Source organism: Aythya ferina (assembly GCF_964211825.1).
Source record: "Aythya ferina genome assembly, chromosome: 4".
NCBI lineage: Eukaryota > Metazoa > Chordata > Aves > Anseriformes > Anatidae > Aythya > Aythya ferina.
Genome location: NC_140300.1, coordinates 43,062,972 through 43,079,711, shown reverse-complemented (window position 1 = coordinate 43,079,711; position 16,740 = coordinate 43,062,972). Strand labels below are relative to the sequence as shown.

The 16,740-nt window shown below is 39.6% G+C and overlaps 1 protein-coding gene across 3 annotated transcripts in view; it reads right to left on the bottom strand.

Annotated features, from left to right (window-relative positions):
- ARHGAP10 (Rho GTPase activating protein 10) overlaps nt 1-16,740 on the bottom strand; it is a 143,484-nt gene that overhangs the window by 101,916 nt on the left and 24,828 nt on the right. For all 3 annotated transcript variants that reach the window (XM_084517188.1, XM_084517186.1, XM_084517187.1), the window contains exons 2-3: nt 1,289-1,384; nt 1,140-1,201 (exon numbers count right to left, since the gene is read on the bottom strand). In XM_084517188.1, coding sequence (XP_084373314.1) covers nt 1,140-1,201; nt 1,289-1,384 — 158 coding nt within the window. The remainder of the gene's footprint in view (nt 1-1,139; nt 1,202-1,288; nt 1,385-16,740) is intronic.

Sequence of the window (16,740 nt, the reverse complement as noted above, 5' to 3'; positions counted from 1 at the left end):
TACTCTCAAGTCCTCTCCAAAACCTGACATCAAAATACAGACTGGAAAATAGCGTGACAGGCTAGGAAGTATTTTTCATTGCAGAAGTTTCCCAAAGAATTTCACTAATTAGATGTACGTAACTTCACTAAAATAAAATACAGGAGTGGCTGGCAGGAAAAAGCAGAGCAAACGCTGTACTTCAGAATTACAAGGAACAAAAGCAACACTATTACATACTGGAGCAATCCCTACAATTTGGCAAAGCAATTCAAGATACTGAAAACTTGTCTCATATATAAGGACACTATTCTGCAGTCATTTGCAAGGAACCACACAGACCTTAGCCCCAACCCAAATACAGTTCCATATCCAAACAACATACCAGGACATAACACCATAACATCAATATTATTGGGCTTAAGACTGCCAGAGATAGAAAAATCTGCAAAAATTTTTCACCAGCTTTCTTGCTTGTCTACATCCTCCTACACTGCAGGCAAAGCTTCTGTCAGGAAATTAAAACAGCAAAGGCACGTTATAGAGCTCTTAGCCCATGGTCGACACGCAGCCAACCTGACCCAGATTACACTAAAACCCTAAGCAGTCACAGATACGTGAACAAACACTCCCATCTACACAACCGAGTAACGAAACGTTCACATACACAAGTCTCCACCAGACTGCCTGCCTATGAATAAGAGGGCTGTAAATCTGTTACTGCATCCAGCCAAGAGACTGCATCCCAAATCCACCTAAACCTTGAAGCTGGTGCCACAGAGATCCTGGATCCAAATCTGGCCAGCTTCCCAATCTCACATGTCCTCCTGCACGTACTATTGTGTCTTCCATCGTGCTTTTTTTACTGTAACAGGTAAAAACCACCATGGTGCTTTTAGTCTTCACCCCAGCCACAACTTGTTGGGGTACCACCATTTTAAGCCCATTGATAATTATCTGTCGTTATCACGATAGCCTTCTTTAAGAGGTAGCTGCTGCCTCTAATTTCAAACTACAGAGCAAAGACTGCACAGTAAGAGCTTCCCCTGTTAAGTTATCAATATGAATGGCTTAGTGGTTAAAAAAGCAGCAAGCAACTTCAACTCTCAGCTCTTTCCTTGCTACACAAACAGCTTTTTAAAATGTTTATTGAAACTCACCAAAATTTCTCTTTGTTCTTCCAAATTTTTTAAAAAGTTTGAAAACTCATGAAGTGATGCATCTGTAATACAAAAACAGAAAAAAAGCTTAATCGTGTTACCAAGATGTCATGGCAAAACGTAGCCATTTATAGTCACTTCTTACCTACCTATATATCTTTCATCGTCTGTCTCTGCATCACCAATGAATTCAAATTTAAAGTCTCTCAGAGAATGTGCAAATTTTCTTTGGGCTGCTGAAAGGTCTGGAAAAAAAAAAAAGAACAGATTGAAGGTTAGAGAATCATTTTAAGAAGGTTGGAAAATCCTCCTATCCCTGATCAACTTTTACAAGAAACTCTAACAGGTCTGCCTAAGAACATTACAAGATGCATCAAGTATTGCCTAAGCCTCTTCTGGTCTCATCTGGGAACTTGTCATACACATTTCCTTATACAAGGCCACACATTACAGAGCAGGTATGATCATGGGTACAGTATCAGATCTATTCTTATGCTTCTCTACACCACAATTAAGGCCACAGGCCATACAAACAGATCTGTAACTACAGAAGTTTAAGCCACAACATGGAGTAAGTTGTGCCAGCAAAAGGATTCTCTGCTAACCTAAACTTGCTAACTCGTTTGCTAACACAAACACAGATACTAGGATTTCATACCTACTTCACATAGATAGCTCTGCTTGTGAAACTTTATATATATAAACCAAATTATGTATTACATACATAATCCAAATTTAGAAGAATTACTACACTGGAACTAGAAATTTTATGGACTTACAACTATGCCAAAAGTTGTAGGCACAGCATTAAACTTATTTTCATATTATGTATTTTTAATATTATTAACACATTTTTCTCCACCCAATTTTATTTTATTGGTGTTGGACAATTTGGGGTCAGAGGGCTACATTCTACATCCCCCAGGAAGTAATCATATTCTATGTTCAGCTACAACATCAGCTAAAGCCCTTGTTAAGATTTATAACACCGTGAATAAGCATTATACACTTCTCTGTTGTGCTGACGTGCAGTTTGGAAGTGTCACGGGTTCTGGAGGGAAGAAATTGCTCAATGGGAAAAAAAAAAAAAAAAAAAAAAAGGATGTGTGTCTTGGTACACTCCTACTCAGTAGTAAAGGTTTTACTCGCATTTTTGTTGTCAGCCAAGGTTAAGGACAATGTGAAACATTTAGTTAATCTATAATCTTTTTCATATCACATGCAGTTCTAAAGGACTAAGAACAACTCTTAGCACACTGGCTAAGCATTTTGTTCTTTAATATTAAACAGGAGCTAAAAGAACACAAGTGTGGTTTTTTTCTTAAATGACTGTGTCAGGTCCTGCATGCAATGCATTGTATGTTGTATGTGTCAAGTTGAGTACAACTTGGTTGTACAATGCTGCACCATAAGTTCAATTCAATTACTTCAAAGATTGAAGCACAAATACTCTACAAACAGCAAGACAACCTAAAATGAATGAAACGCTTTCAGATCCTTGTCATTCCACCTTCCCTTCTTCTCCCCCATTTCTCCTTAATCCTTTTCTCACCTACGGTATAACAGCTTCTTCCTTTCAAAGTCACACTGCCAGGTATTCGCCTCCCTTCTACAACTGCTCCTGAAGCCCGTACACGTACTTTTCAACCCGATAGCAGCAGGATGCTGCTCACTAGCTAAAGCTTCTTGAAGGAAGAAGGATAAACAACATAATTCCCATCAAAAAGGAAACACTGATATTTTAAATCAAAGGTCTTGTGGGCTAAAAGGCTGTTCCTAAAGCAGACAGAAAAGGAAAAACATTCTGCCAGCTGTGAAAGGATTAAAAGTTTAGAAAAATAAGTTTCTTAAACATCTAATGTTATGCTTATTTGTGAGCCAAGTCACAACACAAGGCTGAAAAGAGTTTATTTGTGGGAGAATGTGTCCAGCAACCCACACTCTCCCAAACCTATTTAATTTTCTTGAATCCAATAATCCCCTGCCAAAGCCCTGTCATATGAGAGCTAGCTCCATGCCACAGGATGGAATTGTTTATTCTGCTTCCCCTTTTTAGAGGTGAAGTGCTCAAATAATGTCAAGCATGGTACGCATTAGGGCCAGCATGCCCACACACCACACCACCACACTCCCCAAAACCCCCTTCCCAGACTGCAAGGCTTCCAAAACACTGCAGCGGGCTCCAGGCTCTGCCAAGCCTTACCAGCGTGGTGTGAGACCATCTCCTACGTGGCTGTGCATCCCAAAGGCCACCTCTCTGTTGACAGGGACAGCAGACAGAACCTGTACCCACACCCTGATGCTTTCAGGGGAAAAGCCAACATCCGGGGTCAAGTCACTGAGCTTTACCAAACCTGCTAAGGGACTGGAAATTCCTACAGCAGGGCTGGAGGCAGTAACCTTTTCACACAGCAAAGCTAGGTTTGCAGAGTTCCTGTATTAAAGTCATGAAAATGAGTTACATTCTTGCAATATCCTTCCACGTATGATCTCTGTGAAATGTTTAAGAACTGTTCCATACAACTTTGGGAAGTATCTGAGTGTGGGTGGAAGCTGGGGGTTTGGGACACAGGAAGATGACCTGATGGGGTCAGAAAAGCCACAGTTACTGATCTCTTGAAACAACATTAAGAAAAGACAATGAAAGAGGAAGAGACTTTGACAGATTTTAAGAAATTACCACTTCTGATAACGATGAGAATTACTGAAGCAAAGTAAAAACCAATCACGTGTTGCAAGTCATAACTGGGAAGAAGCAAACCTCCTGACTGGGGAAGGACAACTCAGTCATTCGGTTCAGACTGCTGCAACAGCCAGAGTCCCAACTGCTGCCAGAATAAAGAGATATTTAATCCTGCTTAGTCTGCATGCGTTAACTGCAAGATCCATCACCCAATGTTTTATATATCATCCATCAATTTTCTTTCATCTTGGCTAACCTTACCCTTAAGTCCACATTCTGTTTTCATTCCCTATGCCAAAATAGGGCAGTGAATAACCCAAAACTGGTTTAGCACTTTGCTGGGCAGAACCACTGGTGCCTAGCTATTCACAGGTATGGAAGTCTCTGCTCTAACTCTTGGTAAAGTAAAAGCAACAAAACTGAGCATCAAGTAAAAATAGAGGCAGTATTTGAGTACGGGCAGAATGAGAAAATGGAACTTGTTTTGCAACAGTGCAGGAAAAATAACAAGGATGACAGCTAGACTCAAAAGGAAAACAACCTCATGCTGGATTTCCTTACCATTTAACAAACCATGGCCCAGGAGAGACACCTGAGACCATCTGTAGTCCAAACTTCATTGTGGGGCAAAAAGCAAGAAACTGCTCCAGCCTTTACCCTTGTAACTTCCCCATATTCTACAGCACATACATAACAGTGCACAAGTATTCATGAAACCACAAAGAAACAAAACAAGCTACATGCTGATACCAATGTAAGTACTATACCCTCTTACTACTGCATTATGATTTAAACGCTGAATATTGCTCCTTAATTTAGAAGTTTCACGAATGCATCTCAGCATGTTAGCAGACTTTTACTGCAGCAAAACTGTTCACTTGACTCTCACAGAAGCACCCGGTATTGTTCCACATCAGCATCAGAGGTTGCAAGACCAGTATGTGCTATGAAACAATGCAAACATAGATGGATTCCAGCTACATACAACAGAGTAACACAGTACGTGAGTGAAACACACATCAAATAGCACAGCCATTTATGCAGCTTATCAGGATAACACTGGTCTACCAAGGGGAAAAAAATATACACAGTAAGAACTTAGGAGGCCAGAAAGCAATTATTTTATTCCTTGTAGTTTCCTTATTGAACACAGTAACACCAAACTGAGAGGTATTGCAAGTGGTAAAAGGGCTGTTGGATGTTGAACGCTGCTGCTAATGGTCCAAAGGGAAGAACAGGGCATTCAAGATCAAACAGCATTTAAATATCAACCAAACACTAACGCTATTTCCTGAGTAACATGTAATCCTGGCAAACTCATGTGGTAGACTCACCTTAAAAAAATAATCTGTTGAATGTTCTGAAGGAAAGAAACTGAAGAAAGAAAAAGATTTATTTTCAAAGGCAGAAGGAAAGAAGGGGACACAGGGGCTTTTAATTTTCCCTGTTATTGTCCTTATCCATTGCATTCTTTTCATGCTTAAATACAACTACTTAAAAATACACCAGAAGGGCCAAAAAAGCTTCCAGCTCTCTCCCTCTTCTTTGGAGTGCTTTTGCACCAGGCTCCCACACCAACACTGTGCCAAACATCCTGCACCGTACATGCTGCCGGTGCCCCACACTCTTATTTTTCCATTTGGTTCTGGAGGAAAATATCTTTGTTTCTTATCAGAGCTGAGGCAAGCCAGTGTGACAACACGAGTTGCTAGGCACTGGGCAGCCCTCACTTACAGCACCAGGCTCTAATCACCCCACTTGCTCCTAGGTAAATACTGTATTAACCATCTAGCCTAAAGCTGTTGCTCAGAGTGAGACAGTAAAACTATTTCCTAGGGTATCCTAGACTTCTGTACGGCAGAAGTTATCTTCAACAGCCCTTTTTATTAATGTTTTCTACAGTAAAACACAGATTTCTACCTCCAGCTTCACTTTTAAAGGATCACTACAATTCTTTAAGAACTGGAATTAGATCTCCTTTCCTCCTCTCTAACTACAAATCTTCTTTACGCTAACAGAAATCCTCCAGCAATGACAGGTTTACAGCCGCTTTGTTTAACACGGGTTCAGATTGCTCTGCTCTCTTTCACTAACACTCTCCTTGAGAGCTAAAAGGTTCGCAGATACCTAAGATTCACCTACCAAGCTTGTCTTCAACATTAAAGATTAATATTAAACTTCTCGACTGTCCTCTGCTACTAGCTTCCTCACAGTGGCTGAGATCAGGCAAGCTACACACGCTCTTGAGATGGGCAAGGGCAAGCAAAGAGCCAGGCTTCTCCAAAGACATCAGTAGCAAATGAAGCAGCTTCAGCAGAAGAGAGCACTTGACGTAGTTTGTCCAAGAGCTGCCAGATGAATTTTTGTGATGTTTTGTACAAACCGAGTGCCATCTCAGTGGTGGATGGGGCTCTGTTTCTCTTCTGTGTCCCCTTTAACAGTGAACAAGGGATCTAGTACAATCCACAACAATGAGAACACGAACAGGATTTAGTTATTACCTTAGTAAGATGGGTAAACAAGATTTACTTATCAACTTAGCAGATGCAAGCTGTAACAGATTAAGAGCAGTAACATGTTCCAACTCCCTGAAACTAAATAAACTTTTTGTTATTCATTTTTATCCAAGTATATTGAAAGAATCACCAAAACAGAATAAAATTACGATAAAGCTAAAATACAAGGTTATTGATTCCCCTCCAAAAGACAGAAGGGAAATCAAGTTCAAGAACAAAAAGTTCTCTGGAGTCAAGGTTTAGCAATGTCACGGTACCTGTGAGTTTCTGAAAGCTTAGCAAATTCAGGTGTGACGATAAGCAATCAACTGATTACTGACTTGCCAAGTAGCTTTTTTTTTTTTTTTTTTCCCCACAGCACAATACAGTGTGAGCATTTTGGGGCCATCCCACACCTTTAAAACAAATAAGAAAAGCCACAACCCCTCCTCACTTCAGTTTAATGCAATTAGTGACACAGCATTCTTCTGCTGTTGGCCCAGCGAAGCCATCTTTCCAGCCACAGCCCCTAAGCACTCAGCAGTCAATAGCTTCACACTCTGCATTGACATGCTCAGGCCTGAGACCAACCTACCAGTGCCACACTCAATAAAAAACATCTTTCAACTGACATCTTCCCCCATTAAAACGAGCAGCCCTTGGCAGTCCCGCTGGAATCACACCAATGCCACCATCTTTCATCTCCTGTTCCCCCTGTTGCAACCTCCTCCGAGTTCTCCGTGCAGTTCTACCAGCAACATCTACTACAAAAAGAAAGCTAGAGAGGATTAAAAAAAACAACAATGCTGTCTATTGCAAACAGCAAGGTAATTTAACAAGTTTTCAGGAGAAAAATCAAATAGTTCCCCACTGGTCTCCAAAGAACATAAAGAGTGATTACACCAACGTCATGACATGTTTATTATTTACCAGACGCCTTCAAATTTGGTGTCAGGACAAAGTTACTCTACATCAAGTTTAAAACCACACATACACACACAAGGGGGAGTTTAATTTTTCAAAATGTAACTAAAGAGAGGAAGAGGTAACAAAAAGCAACAACATTTTAGAAAAAGTCTTACAAATCTTAACACTAATGAGTTTGTGTTTCAAAAAAAATCTTTCCATAAACTTTGTATTTTAGCAAACTGAGAGAAGGAAACTGCAAGATTAAAACAAAAACCAATCAACCTTAAAGTAACTTACATGAAAATATACAAGAACAACAACTTTAGGCATCTTATCTCTAATGGAATTTTCTTTTCAACTCATCACAGACAGCAATTCATGTTGTCCTTCTGTTACCCTAAAAATCCAAATTATTTCATGACTCTCCCAACTACTGGCAATGAGAAAGGACAGGAGCCAAAAAAAGAAAAGCCTGCTTTTATTGTCCAAAGTAAGAGAAATAGAGAAAACTGGATACTGGGAAAATAAATATTCCTTACAACAATGCCTCTGTTAGGAACTGACTGGCCTGCAATGTTTGTTCCCTGGTACTTGACATTCTCTATTAGCAGCTTTAGCCCATGTTGGGATGATTATTTGTGGCATAATTATGCTACAAGTAAACACAGGCTATTTAGGCAGATGGTTTCACTAACTGAACATAACTTCTCGTATCTGAACTAACCACAACTGAGCAGCATGACAGACCCATTGTAGCCTTCTCCCCGCTTCATAAGAGAGAGAACCACCCAGTTTTTGCAAGATTTCAATTTATTAGCTTACTGTTTTATGATTTTCCTTCTTTCAAGTCCATAATCCCATACTTTAAGTGTCATTACTCTCCACATTAATTAAAACAGACTTGTTAACAAAGCTTTCAGATTTAGTATATTCCTATTATTACAGGCATACAAGATGTTTTAGACTGCATAATCTCAAACCATCGTGTTCTCCTAAAGGAAGTACACAGCATAACCTTCAACAGTGAAAACAGACTAAACTCACTTCTCTCCTTTCTTCCCTCACAAGCACCAGGGTACAACCTCCAGATTCCTCTACATCAAGAAACAAACAATTACCTTGTTAATTGCCATGTGCACAATATCACAAAGTAACATCTGGCATGAGTAGGGACAAACTGCCAAATCATCTCTCCATGTCACTCCACTGCACCACACCTTCCTGGGCTCTGATTATTTGCCTTTTTTTTTTTTTTTTTTTTTTTTTTAAATCTGGATCTTTGAATTCAAAAAGCCAGTCCTACTCCACCCTGCCAAGTACATTTTCCTCTTTTGTGTCAAAGGTGTTCGGCACAACAGCATGCTCAGATGTTCACTCTCCTAGGGTACCTCCAGCAGCCCTCACAAAAGCACACCCCTCTGCCAGCTCAGATGGTGACTAAATTTTTCATCTCTGCTCTTCAGGAGCACAGCCAAAGTTACAATTCATGACAGAGAAAGGTAAGCTGTGTCCCTAGCACTACAACCCTCCCAATAAATTAATCATTTCAGGATGGAGAAATATTCCAGCAAGCACCCTGACAGAACACCTGCATCCTAAAGACTGCTGAAGGGTCAGGCAACTATGATGGAAGTTATTGTGGAATATCATAAAGGAATTAAGGGAATCACAGCCATCTTCCTGAGCCTTACAGCCTCTGTGGCTCTGACAACAAAACAGACCAAAGGAAGAAATGATTTGGAAACTAAGGAGTAGGAAAAACAAATTTGCAATGCAGGAAACTGAGAGGAAGTTCTACCAAATTTAGACAGTTCTCCAGGAAAAATTAGCATTTCAGGAATCACTGCAGAAATTCCCCTGTATCACACAGCACCAAACGGTAGCAAGATGGACAGAGATGTTATGCATATAACCTATTCCCAGAAGAAAACACTACACCAACCCAGAACCAAAAGTTTGAATAAAGGATACCAAAATGGTGCCAGAATCTGCATGTGATTAAAGCTTTCACTGGTGAAACCTTCTGTGATTCCTTCAGCTCTACAAAGAGCACAGATCTGGGAACTCTCTTTCCAAGAGCGGATGAATTAGAGGTGGAAAAAAAAAATATTCTCAGAGATCAGGATTTTATTATTAAAGATGTATGAATTCAGGAGGTGAGATTGCAGTTTTTGCTAGAAATGTCACCGATAGAAGTGAAAATAAACTTAGTCTTCTATAAGACACCTTTAACTGTTAAATGGAACAGAAACTTAAGTATGCTGTATTCTCCCATCCAAACTGTTGTCAAATACCACACATTTCAAGGCCTCTCTGCATTTCTTCATGGTTTCTTCATTCATATTTATTCTGTAGGCTAACTATACTCTCGTTTCACAAACCTTTCATATCCCCAACTCAAGCTACTGACATCTCAAAGACAATTTGCAAACAAGCAAGGATGTTCAGCAGCAAGCAAATGAGAAGACCATACTGTTTAAGGATGAAGGATTGGGCTAGGTAACTGAGAACATTCTCCTCAGCTGTGAAACTCTGTAAAAGAAATAAAGTAGTTACAGTCTAAGAATTGTTTATTGTACAGATACTTATCCAACATCAGCATTTTGAATGTTTTAATTCTGGAGAATAGCTTTCTTTCCCGGACTTATTTTCCAAACAATAACTGTAATGTTTATGTAACAAAATATTTTGCTGAAGTATTATTTTGATTGCCAAAGAAAAGACCAGTTCATTTTAGGTGGACACTTGGTTTTGCCACTGTATTCTTTAACTTATCAAAGCGTACGTGATGCTGTCTCACAACAACAAAAATCAAATCTATACACTGAATACTGGACCCCTCTCTGATCTTCTTAAATGAAATGCTCTCTGAATTCAGAGCACTTCACTTTACAAAATCCAAATAACCAACAGGGCACATTTATTTGATTTCTTCAGTCATCAGACTTCACTCGTGGCAGTAAGGTAAAGTTAGCACAGCAGAAAGCCTTGATCCATCCGTGGAGGACACAGATTTCCCCCTTCCAAGAAAAAGAGACTGACTGCATTATTTGGTAGTACAAGTTGGCTTGTGCTCTCTTAAGACAAGAGGCTGAATCTTGATGTGGCCAAGAAAGTTGCAGGGGGAGCACAGCCCAGCCTGAGAGAAGAAGGTCACAGCAAGCATACCAGCTTGCAGGTGTCCCATGTGCCTCATCTGCTGCTGAGCATCAACATCACCCTAGAGTGTTCATGTCCAAGAACAAGTTCCAGCAAGACTGGGATTTTTTTCCTTCCCAACAGCAAGGGGGAAAAAACTGAAAAAATTAAAACTAACAAAAAACACCTGCACACAAAAAAAACACGAGTACATTTTGAAAAATATGTGACAATTTAGTACACTGCTACACAGAAAACTTAAAACCCAATTTTAGAAGGCAGAGGTTAAGAATTCTGGCCAGATTTGCATCAAATTTCCTTCACTGAGGTACAGACTTTTTCTTCCACCCTGGTCAAGCCTGGGTAAACCTTCAGCGTCAAGGAGGATAGGATGAGCTCAGCAGACTCCTGAAGAGGGAACAGTTCAAGAATAACTTTGATGTAGCTAGACACAAATGAAACGAATCCAAATTTTTGACTGAGAAACAGCTGGCAGCAACTGTGGTGCAGAGGACAGCCTGTACTTATTATGTCATATATAGTTTCCAGAAAAAGCACTGAAGAGCAAAAAAAAAACAGATAGCTAAACTAGATGCCCAAATAAAAAAGGATTTTACTCTGTACTGTTCCAGAACTGTCAATTGTGAATTTTAAGCATAAAGCATCATAATGTTTTTGTGTAAAAAAATAAGTTTTCCTTATATATCCATATCTGATAGGAGCTGTATCTGGCTGGACCCTAGTGAAACCAAAGCTCCTAATTAGGTCAGACAAAAGCCATGTACATACGTGCAGCATGCTCCAGCACCTGTATACTTGACACAAGATTCTTCTAAAGAAGTAACAGCTGAAAACATTGAAATGCCTGAAATATGAAGGTAAAGGATAATCCTTCCACTCCCCTTTACTGCTCACTGTCACTCTTACTTAAGTTGCTTCTAGAGGAAGCTCCAGCATCATTTCACCAGACAGTTTCTCTGATTATTCCAGTTTATTTGCCTGGGAAGAAGAATAAAGTTATTGCTCATGCCATCAATAACCAGTAACAAAGCTTGCCAGGAAGTATTTAAGTATTCAACTATGTAGTATGGTATATGCCAAAAGAAAAACTTGACTCATCTCTGTTCTGGATAGTTGTGCAATATTTGAACTCTAAATGTAACAAAATCCCTTAATCCTTCTGTCAGTTTTGGATTATGAACTTTACACACATCCAATGAATCAGTTACAGAATAATATTATATATGTAAAGGAGAGACAACTTAACTCCGAAGAGGAAAAAACACTTGACCTTAAAGTTACTGGCACACAAGCATGTGAAAGCCTCGCTGCTTTGGGATTTCAGTATACTTTTTCAAACTGAGATCCCCATCAGGATATCAGCAACAACTGGTTCCTAATTAAAAGATTGCTAAATAATCAAAAAGAAAAAAGAACAAAAGCAATTTAGGATAGCTAGTAGCAACAACCATAGCCCGCTGAGAAGCACAAGATTAAAAAAAAAAAACACACACTCCTGCACAGCTGCACCAACACATCTTATAAGCAAGGAAATCCATTTGTTTAGTCTTCTAATGTAACTTTCATATTTCTGTTTTCAAACAAAAGGACAACTCTCAATAGATCATGCAGTAAAAACCTTTATAGATTACTTACATCCATGTTTTGACCAATATTAACTTGTTTGGTAAACAAGTTATTTTTGTTCCTAAATAAGCATAATGTGTATAAGAGTGAAATTACTACATAACTTTTTTGATTTGTGTATAACCGTTTCAGCCTCACTGCTAAATGCTCTGTATTTCTGACGTAAGGTGTTTTCAAGAGAGATAAGATAACACAGTTTCTTGTGTAAAGTCGAGCAATGCTGTGAAAGGCAATGTGCAACCTGCCTGAGAAACTACCATGTATTTCCTGAACTAGAAGCGATTATTCTCACCACTTTGATGAAATGAGAAACGCTTTGCATAACAGAATATGAACAGGAGTACAGAAGTCAGTTGTTCTTGCTTAGTGTTTCACTGATGGAAGCTGAGGGAAAAAAAGAGCTAGCATTTCCAGAAGGGGAAAAAAAAAAAAAAAAAAAAAAAACTGCTTTTTATATTGTTTGAATAAAATGTTTGGATTTGTAATGTTTTTGTTACCATTTCTGGGGCTGGCACATTACTATGCTCCAGACAATTTGTTTGTAAAAGAAGAGGTATTGATTTTTGCTTTGTGTCCTTCCCTGGAACCACAACCCATGGTTTATATTCAAGTACTGTCCCCAGCTATTATCAGCCTTCGGATCTACAACTTTACTTTGTGAGTCTGGACACCTTCAGCACAGTCAGAACTTTAAATGTATGCATTAGAGCAAGTGACAAGTGGAAAAGAAAAATAGCAGAGAACTGAAACTGTTCTATGACTATCCACAAACATCAAATTAAAAATCTAAGCATGAATTTCCTCCTCTAAAACAAAAGGAGGTGGAAAAAATGCATTCTAACAGCCCAATAACTCATACAAAGAACTGTTTAGGCAGAAACAATCTATTTTACATGTATAATATTCACAGAAGAGCTTCAAATGTCAAGGATGCTATCAGAAATTATTATAATAAGAGATAAAATATGCAACAATCTGAATGAAAAGCTTCACCTTTCACCAGTGAATATACTGTATCTGTGGAATACAGGAAGGAAGTTATGCATAGCATGCATACACACCATTGTTTGATGGAGCAAAAGCCAAAATCACTTAAAATTAGTTTAAAAGAAGAAAGAAGGCATGTCACAACATCTGTAACATTTGATCAATGCTATTCTGCAGGAAAACTGCCAACAAATCTACCAGAAAAAATGCTAGTTAGAAAGTCAACCAAGACCACAAGACACTTAAGGGTTATCCTTCAGAGGCAGAAGAGAGACCTCGAGTTCAACAACTGTCAAAAATTCTTAAACCCAACACGGTGCTAAGAACAAACAGGAAACTCGTCAGCAACACTTCCTAGCATCGCATCCTCAACAGTGTATAACAAGTCCCTTTACAGGGTAACTGTGGCGTGCTGGGGAAGTGGCCTCCACGAGGAAATGTCACCTTACCTCCAGCTCCGTTTGGTACCCGGCATAAAGCTTAGCATCTCTGACCCCACTGAAGGGGAAAAAGGGAAAACATAAGAAATTATACTTTATCTATCAAAACTCATCACATGAAACATACGCTGAAATTATTACAAGATTATTGCTCCTCTGTACTGCAGAATTATAAATATATGCTTCAGTGCTTCAACATTTATTTTGGTAATCAAGGAAACAGTGAAATACCCTGCTGGTAAAGCATTTAGTGTAGAAGCAGGCTGAGGTCTGGTGATGACAACCAGGAGAATTCACCATTCCTTCTGACATCTTAGGAAAATCCACAAGATGTATTATCCAACTGTGCTCAGAAGGCTCCGGGGTTAAAAGGCTGGCCTGTCTGGCTGCAGGCTGACCGCCGGACACTCACCCGCGTCACACGCTAATTATTCAGCTCGAGACTCTAGGATAAACTCCGCATGTCTGTCATTCTGCACTTCAGCTGTACTGCCTTTACAGCTCGAGCTTTAGCACTCGCTGGTACAAACTGTGCTGGCGGCTCAGAAAACTTTAAATATGCATGCCTTTTAAATCAGATTGTTCATACGCCAAGCTTAGAAGCGAGCAGAAAACAAGCAAGATGATGGAGAAAGGCAAGTAATTAACTAACAAGCCCTGACACCAAATGAATGAGCAATTTGGAAGAAAAGGACAAAATGTGAATTATGATGACAACTGGGGGGTATAATTGCCTAAGCACGTCTAAATTTTACCAAGCTAATAGGAAAGACTGGGTTGTCATCTTCTGTCTGTCCCACCCATTGTTCTCCACGCATTATTAAAAGAAAAGAAAATATTCAAAAGCAGTCAATTTATGCAAATGCCACATTTTACCTAAGTTTATTTATCTATAGTGCAAAGTCAACAAGAAAGCAATTTTTTGACAGATATTTCAGTTTAAAATGGCTCTTTCGTGAACTGACAAAAATAATAACCAGATTTGAACAATTCATTTTCTGTGGGTCCCACTAAAGGGACAGTGCTTTAATACTCTGAAATCTATGATGTGAGATGAATGTGCAGTGCTTCAGTCTCACTTGACCAGCCTGTACCTTTTGAAACAATAACATAGGTGATAAGCCTGCTACGTGGAAACTACTCATTTCTGCAGAGAAAGAAGACCATAGGTAGTTAAGAAAAAATATGCACATAGGTTTGGTTTGTTGTTGTTGGCTGTTTGTGTTTTTTTTTTTCCTAAAACCCTTTTTCAGTGTACCATGAACCTTAAGAAAAATAAGCACTTCATTTTTTGAAAGTATACTCATTTTGAGTCACTGAATCTCAAGTCTCTAGAGGAAAAATGGTTAGCAGGATAAACTGACTGTTCGCAGGGAACTTAAAATCCAGAAATCTCACTACACCAGCAGTAAGATCCTGGGGTTCAAGAGAGAGAGAGAACCTTAACGCAGCAAAGCCACATTTAAGACATACTTCAGTGAACTGAATCACAACACACATGCTGTGACACTCCTGTTATTGCATGCTTCTGTAACAATCTATAGGTTCTCTATAGTTTAGGGAAATTTATTTTTGCTGTTATCTTCTAAGGAGAGAAAATAAAGATAAGGGGGAACACCACTTAAACTATGAGCTAGCCTGGCTAGTAGAATTATGGAATGGTTTCAACTGGAGGGGACCTTAAAGAAAATGTAATTCCAACCCCACGGGCAGATGAAATCATAGTAGATGGAACCACCTTTTTTAATAATAATAATAAAAAAAGACCTCTAATTAACACAAATAACAAGAATGGTGATCAAGGCAGAATGCTACATAAGTCTTCCTGAAAACATGTATACATAAGTCTTCCTGAAAACATGTAGAAGTACATATAGACAACTGGTTAATGTTTCTACAGAGCTCCTTTAAACATTAAAAGAATCAACGTGAATAAGAATCTAATCTTGGGGCTGGGGGGGAAGGGGAGGGAAACAGTTCTCTCCTTGCTGTTCGATTTTGTCTTTTAAATAAAAAAAAAAAAAAGACACAACAAATCTGTGACTTTGAGAAATCAAGGAGTGTCGCAAAGACTTTGTTACATAGATGTGACTGCAACAGCAGCAAAACCATTAACAAATTCTTACCAAAGTTCCTTATCAAAACACTGAAATTAACTATGAAATAACAGTAACTTGAACAGGGAGGAAAAACCCTAAAATTAACCTAGATAATAAAGTTAACCACCATGTTTCAACAGATATGGGAGTGGTGTAGTTATTTGACAATGTAAGGTACCTATTTCAGTTTTCCTAAGTCAGGCCTTTCAATCTGACTCCTCCAGTAGCAGTGTGTTCCTTCCCACACTCAAGAAAAAAAAAAAAAAAAAAAAAAAGAAAACCCACAAGTCAAGCCAGAATGAAAAAGGCACTTCCTTCACACTTGCCATATAATCAAAGTCACAAGCTGAAAGCAAAAGCATGAAAAGCTGCCTGCCACTGCAGTGGTTACTCAGCTAGGCCAGGACAGAGGACAGCATGAATTCTGGCTACGAAACACTCATCTCCCCCTTCATTAAGTGCTTAAGCTGCAATATCATTAAGATAGAGAAGTTAAGTGCTTAAGATGCGATATCAAAAGCTGCTTTTCAGGTAGAAAACGCATTTCTTGTCCTAGCTGATTAAAATAATGGTATTCTCCTGCTGTCTGCTCTCAGAAAGAAAAGGCACTCTGTCATGGTAGAAAGCAGTACCACCAGAACAGCTTGAGCAAGTTCTGCAGCACGAGACAGCAAGTGGAAAGGCAGGCATAAATGCATTCCCCGCCGAGTTTGGTCTCCTGTCTCCCCACCAACAAAGCCCAATCTTGCTCGGCAGCCAACAGCTACCACAGTGACCATCTGGGACACAGAGCGCATTTAATCCCATCCCGCCTTGCCAGACGTAGCCGTGATCTGAACATCCCAGTTTTAAATACACACACACACGTGCATGGTATGCTCAGAGAAGCTGTGGATGCCCCATCCATCCCTGGAGGTTCAAGGCCAGGCTGGATGAAGTATCCTTGATCTAGCCACAGGTTGGCATGGCCTCCGTTTTTTCAACTGACCAAGCAGGCTCCTGGAATCTGCTTACTTCTCATGGGCAGTTCTGGATGGCTAACTGGAAAATGCCTGAAGAGCATCTTTCAGCTTTGGGAGCAGCTGGCACCTTCAGCAGCACGCTTCCAGGCCCTTGGACCACCACTGCCGGGTGCTGCCACGTTGAGCTCCATCCCACAGCAGCACCACAAGGCTCCCAGCAAGCATCTTCTCCAGTCAAAAC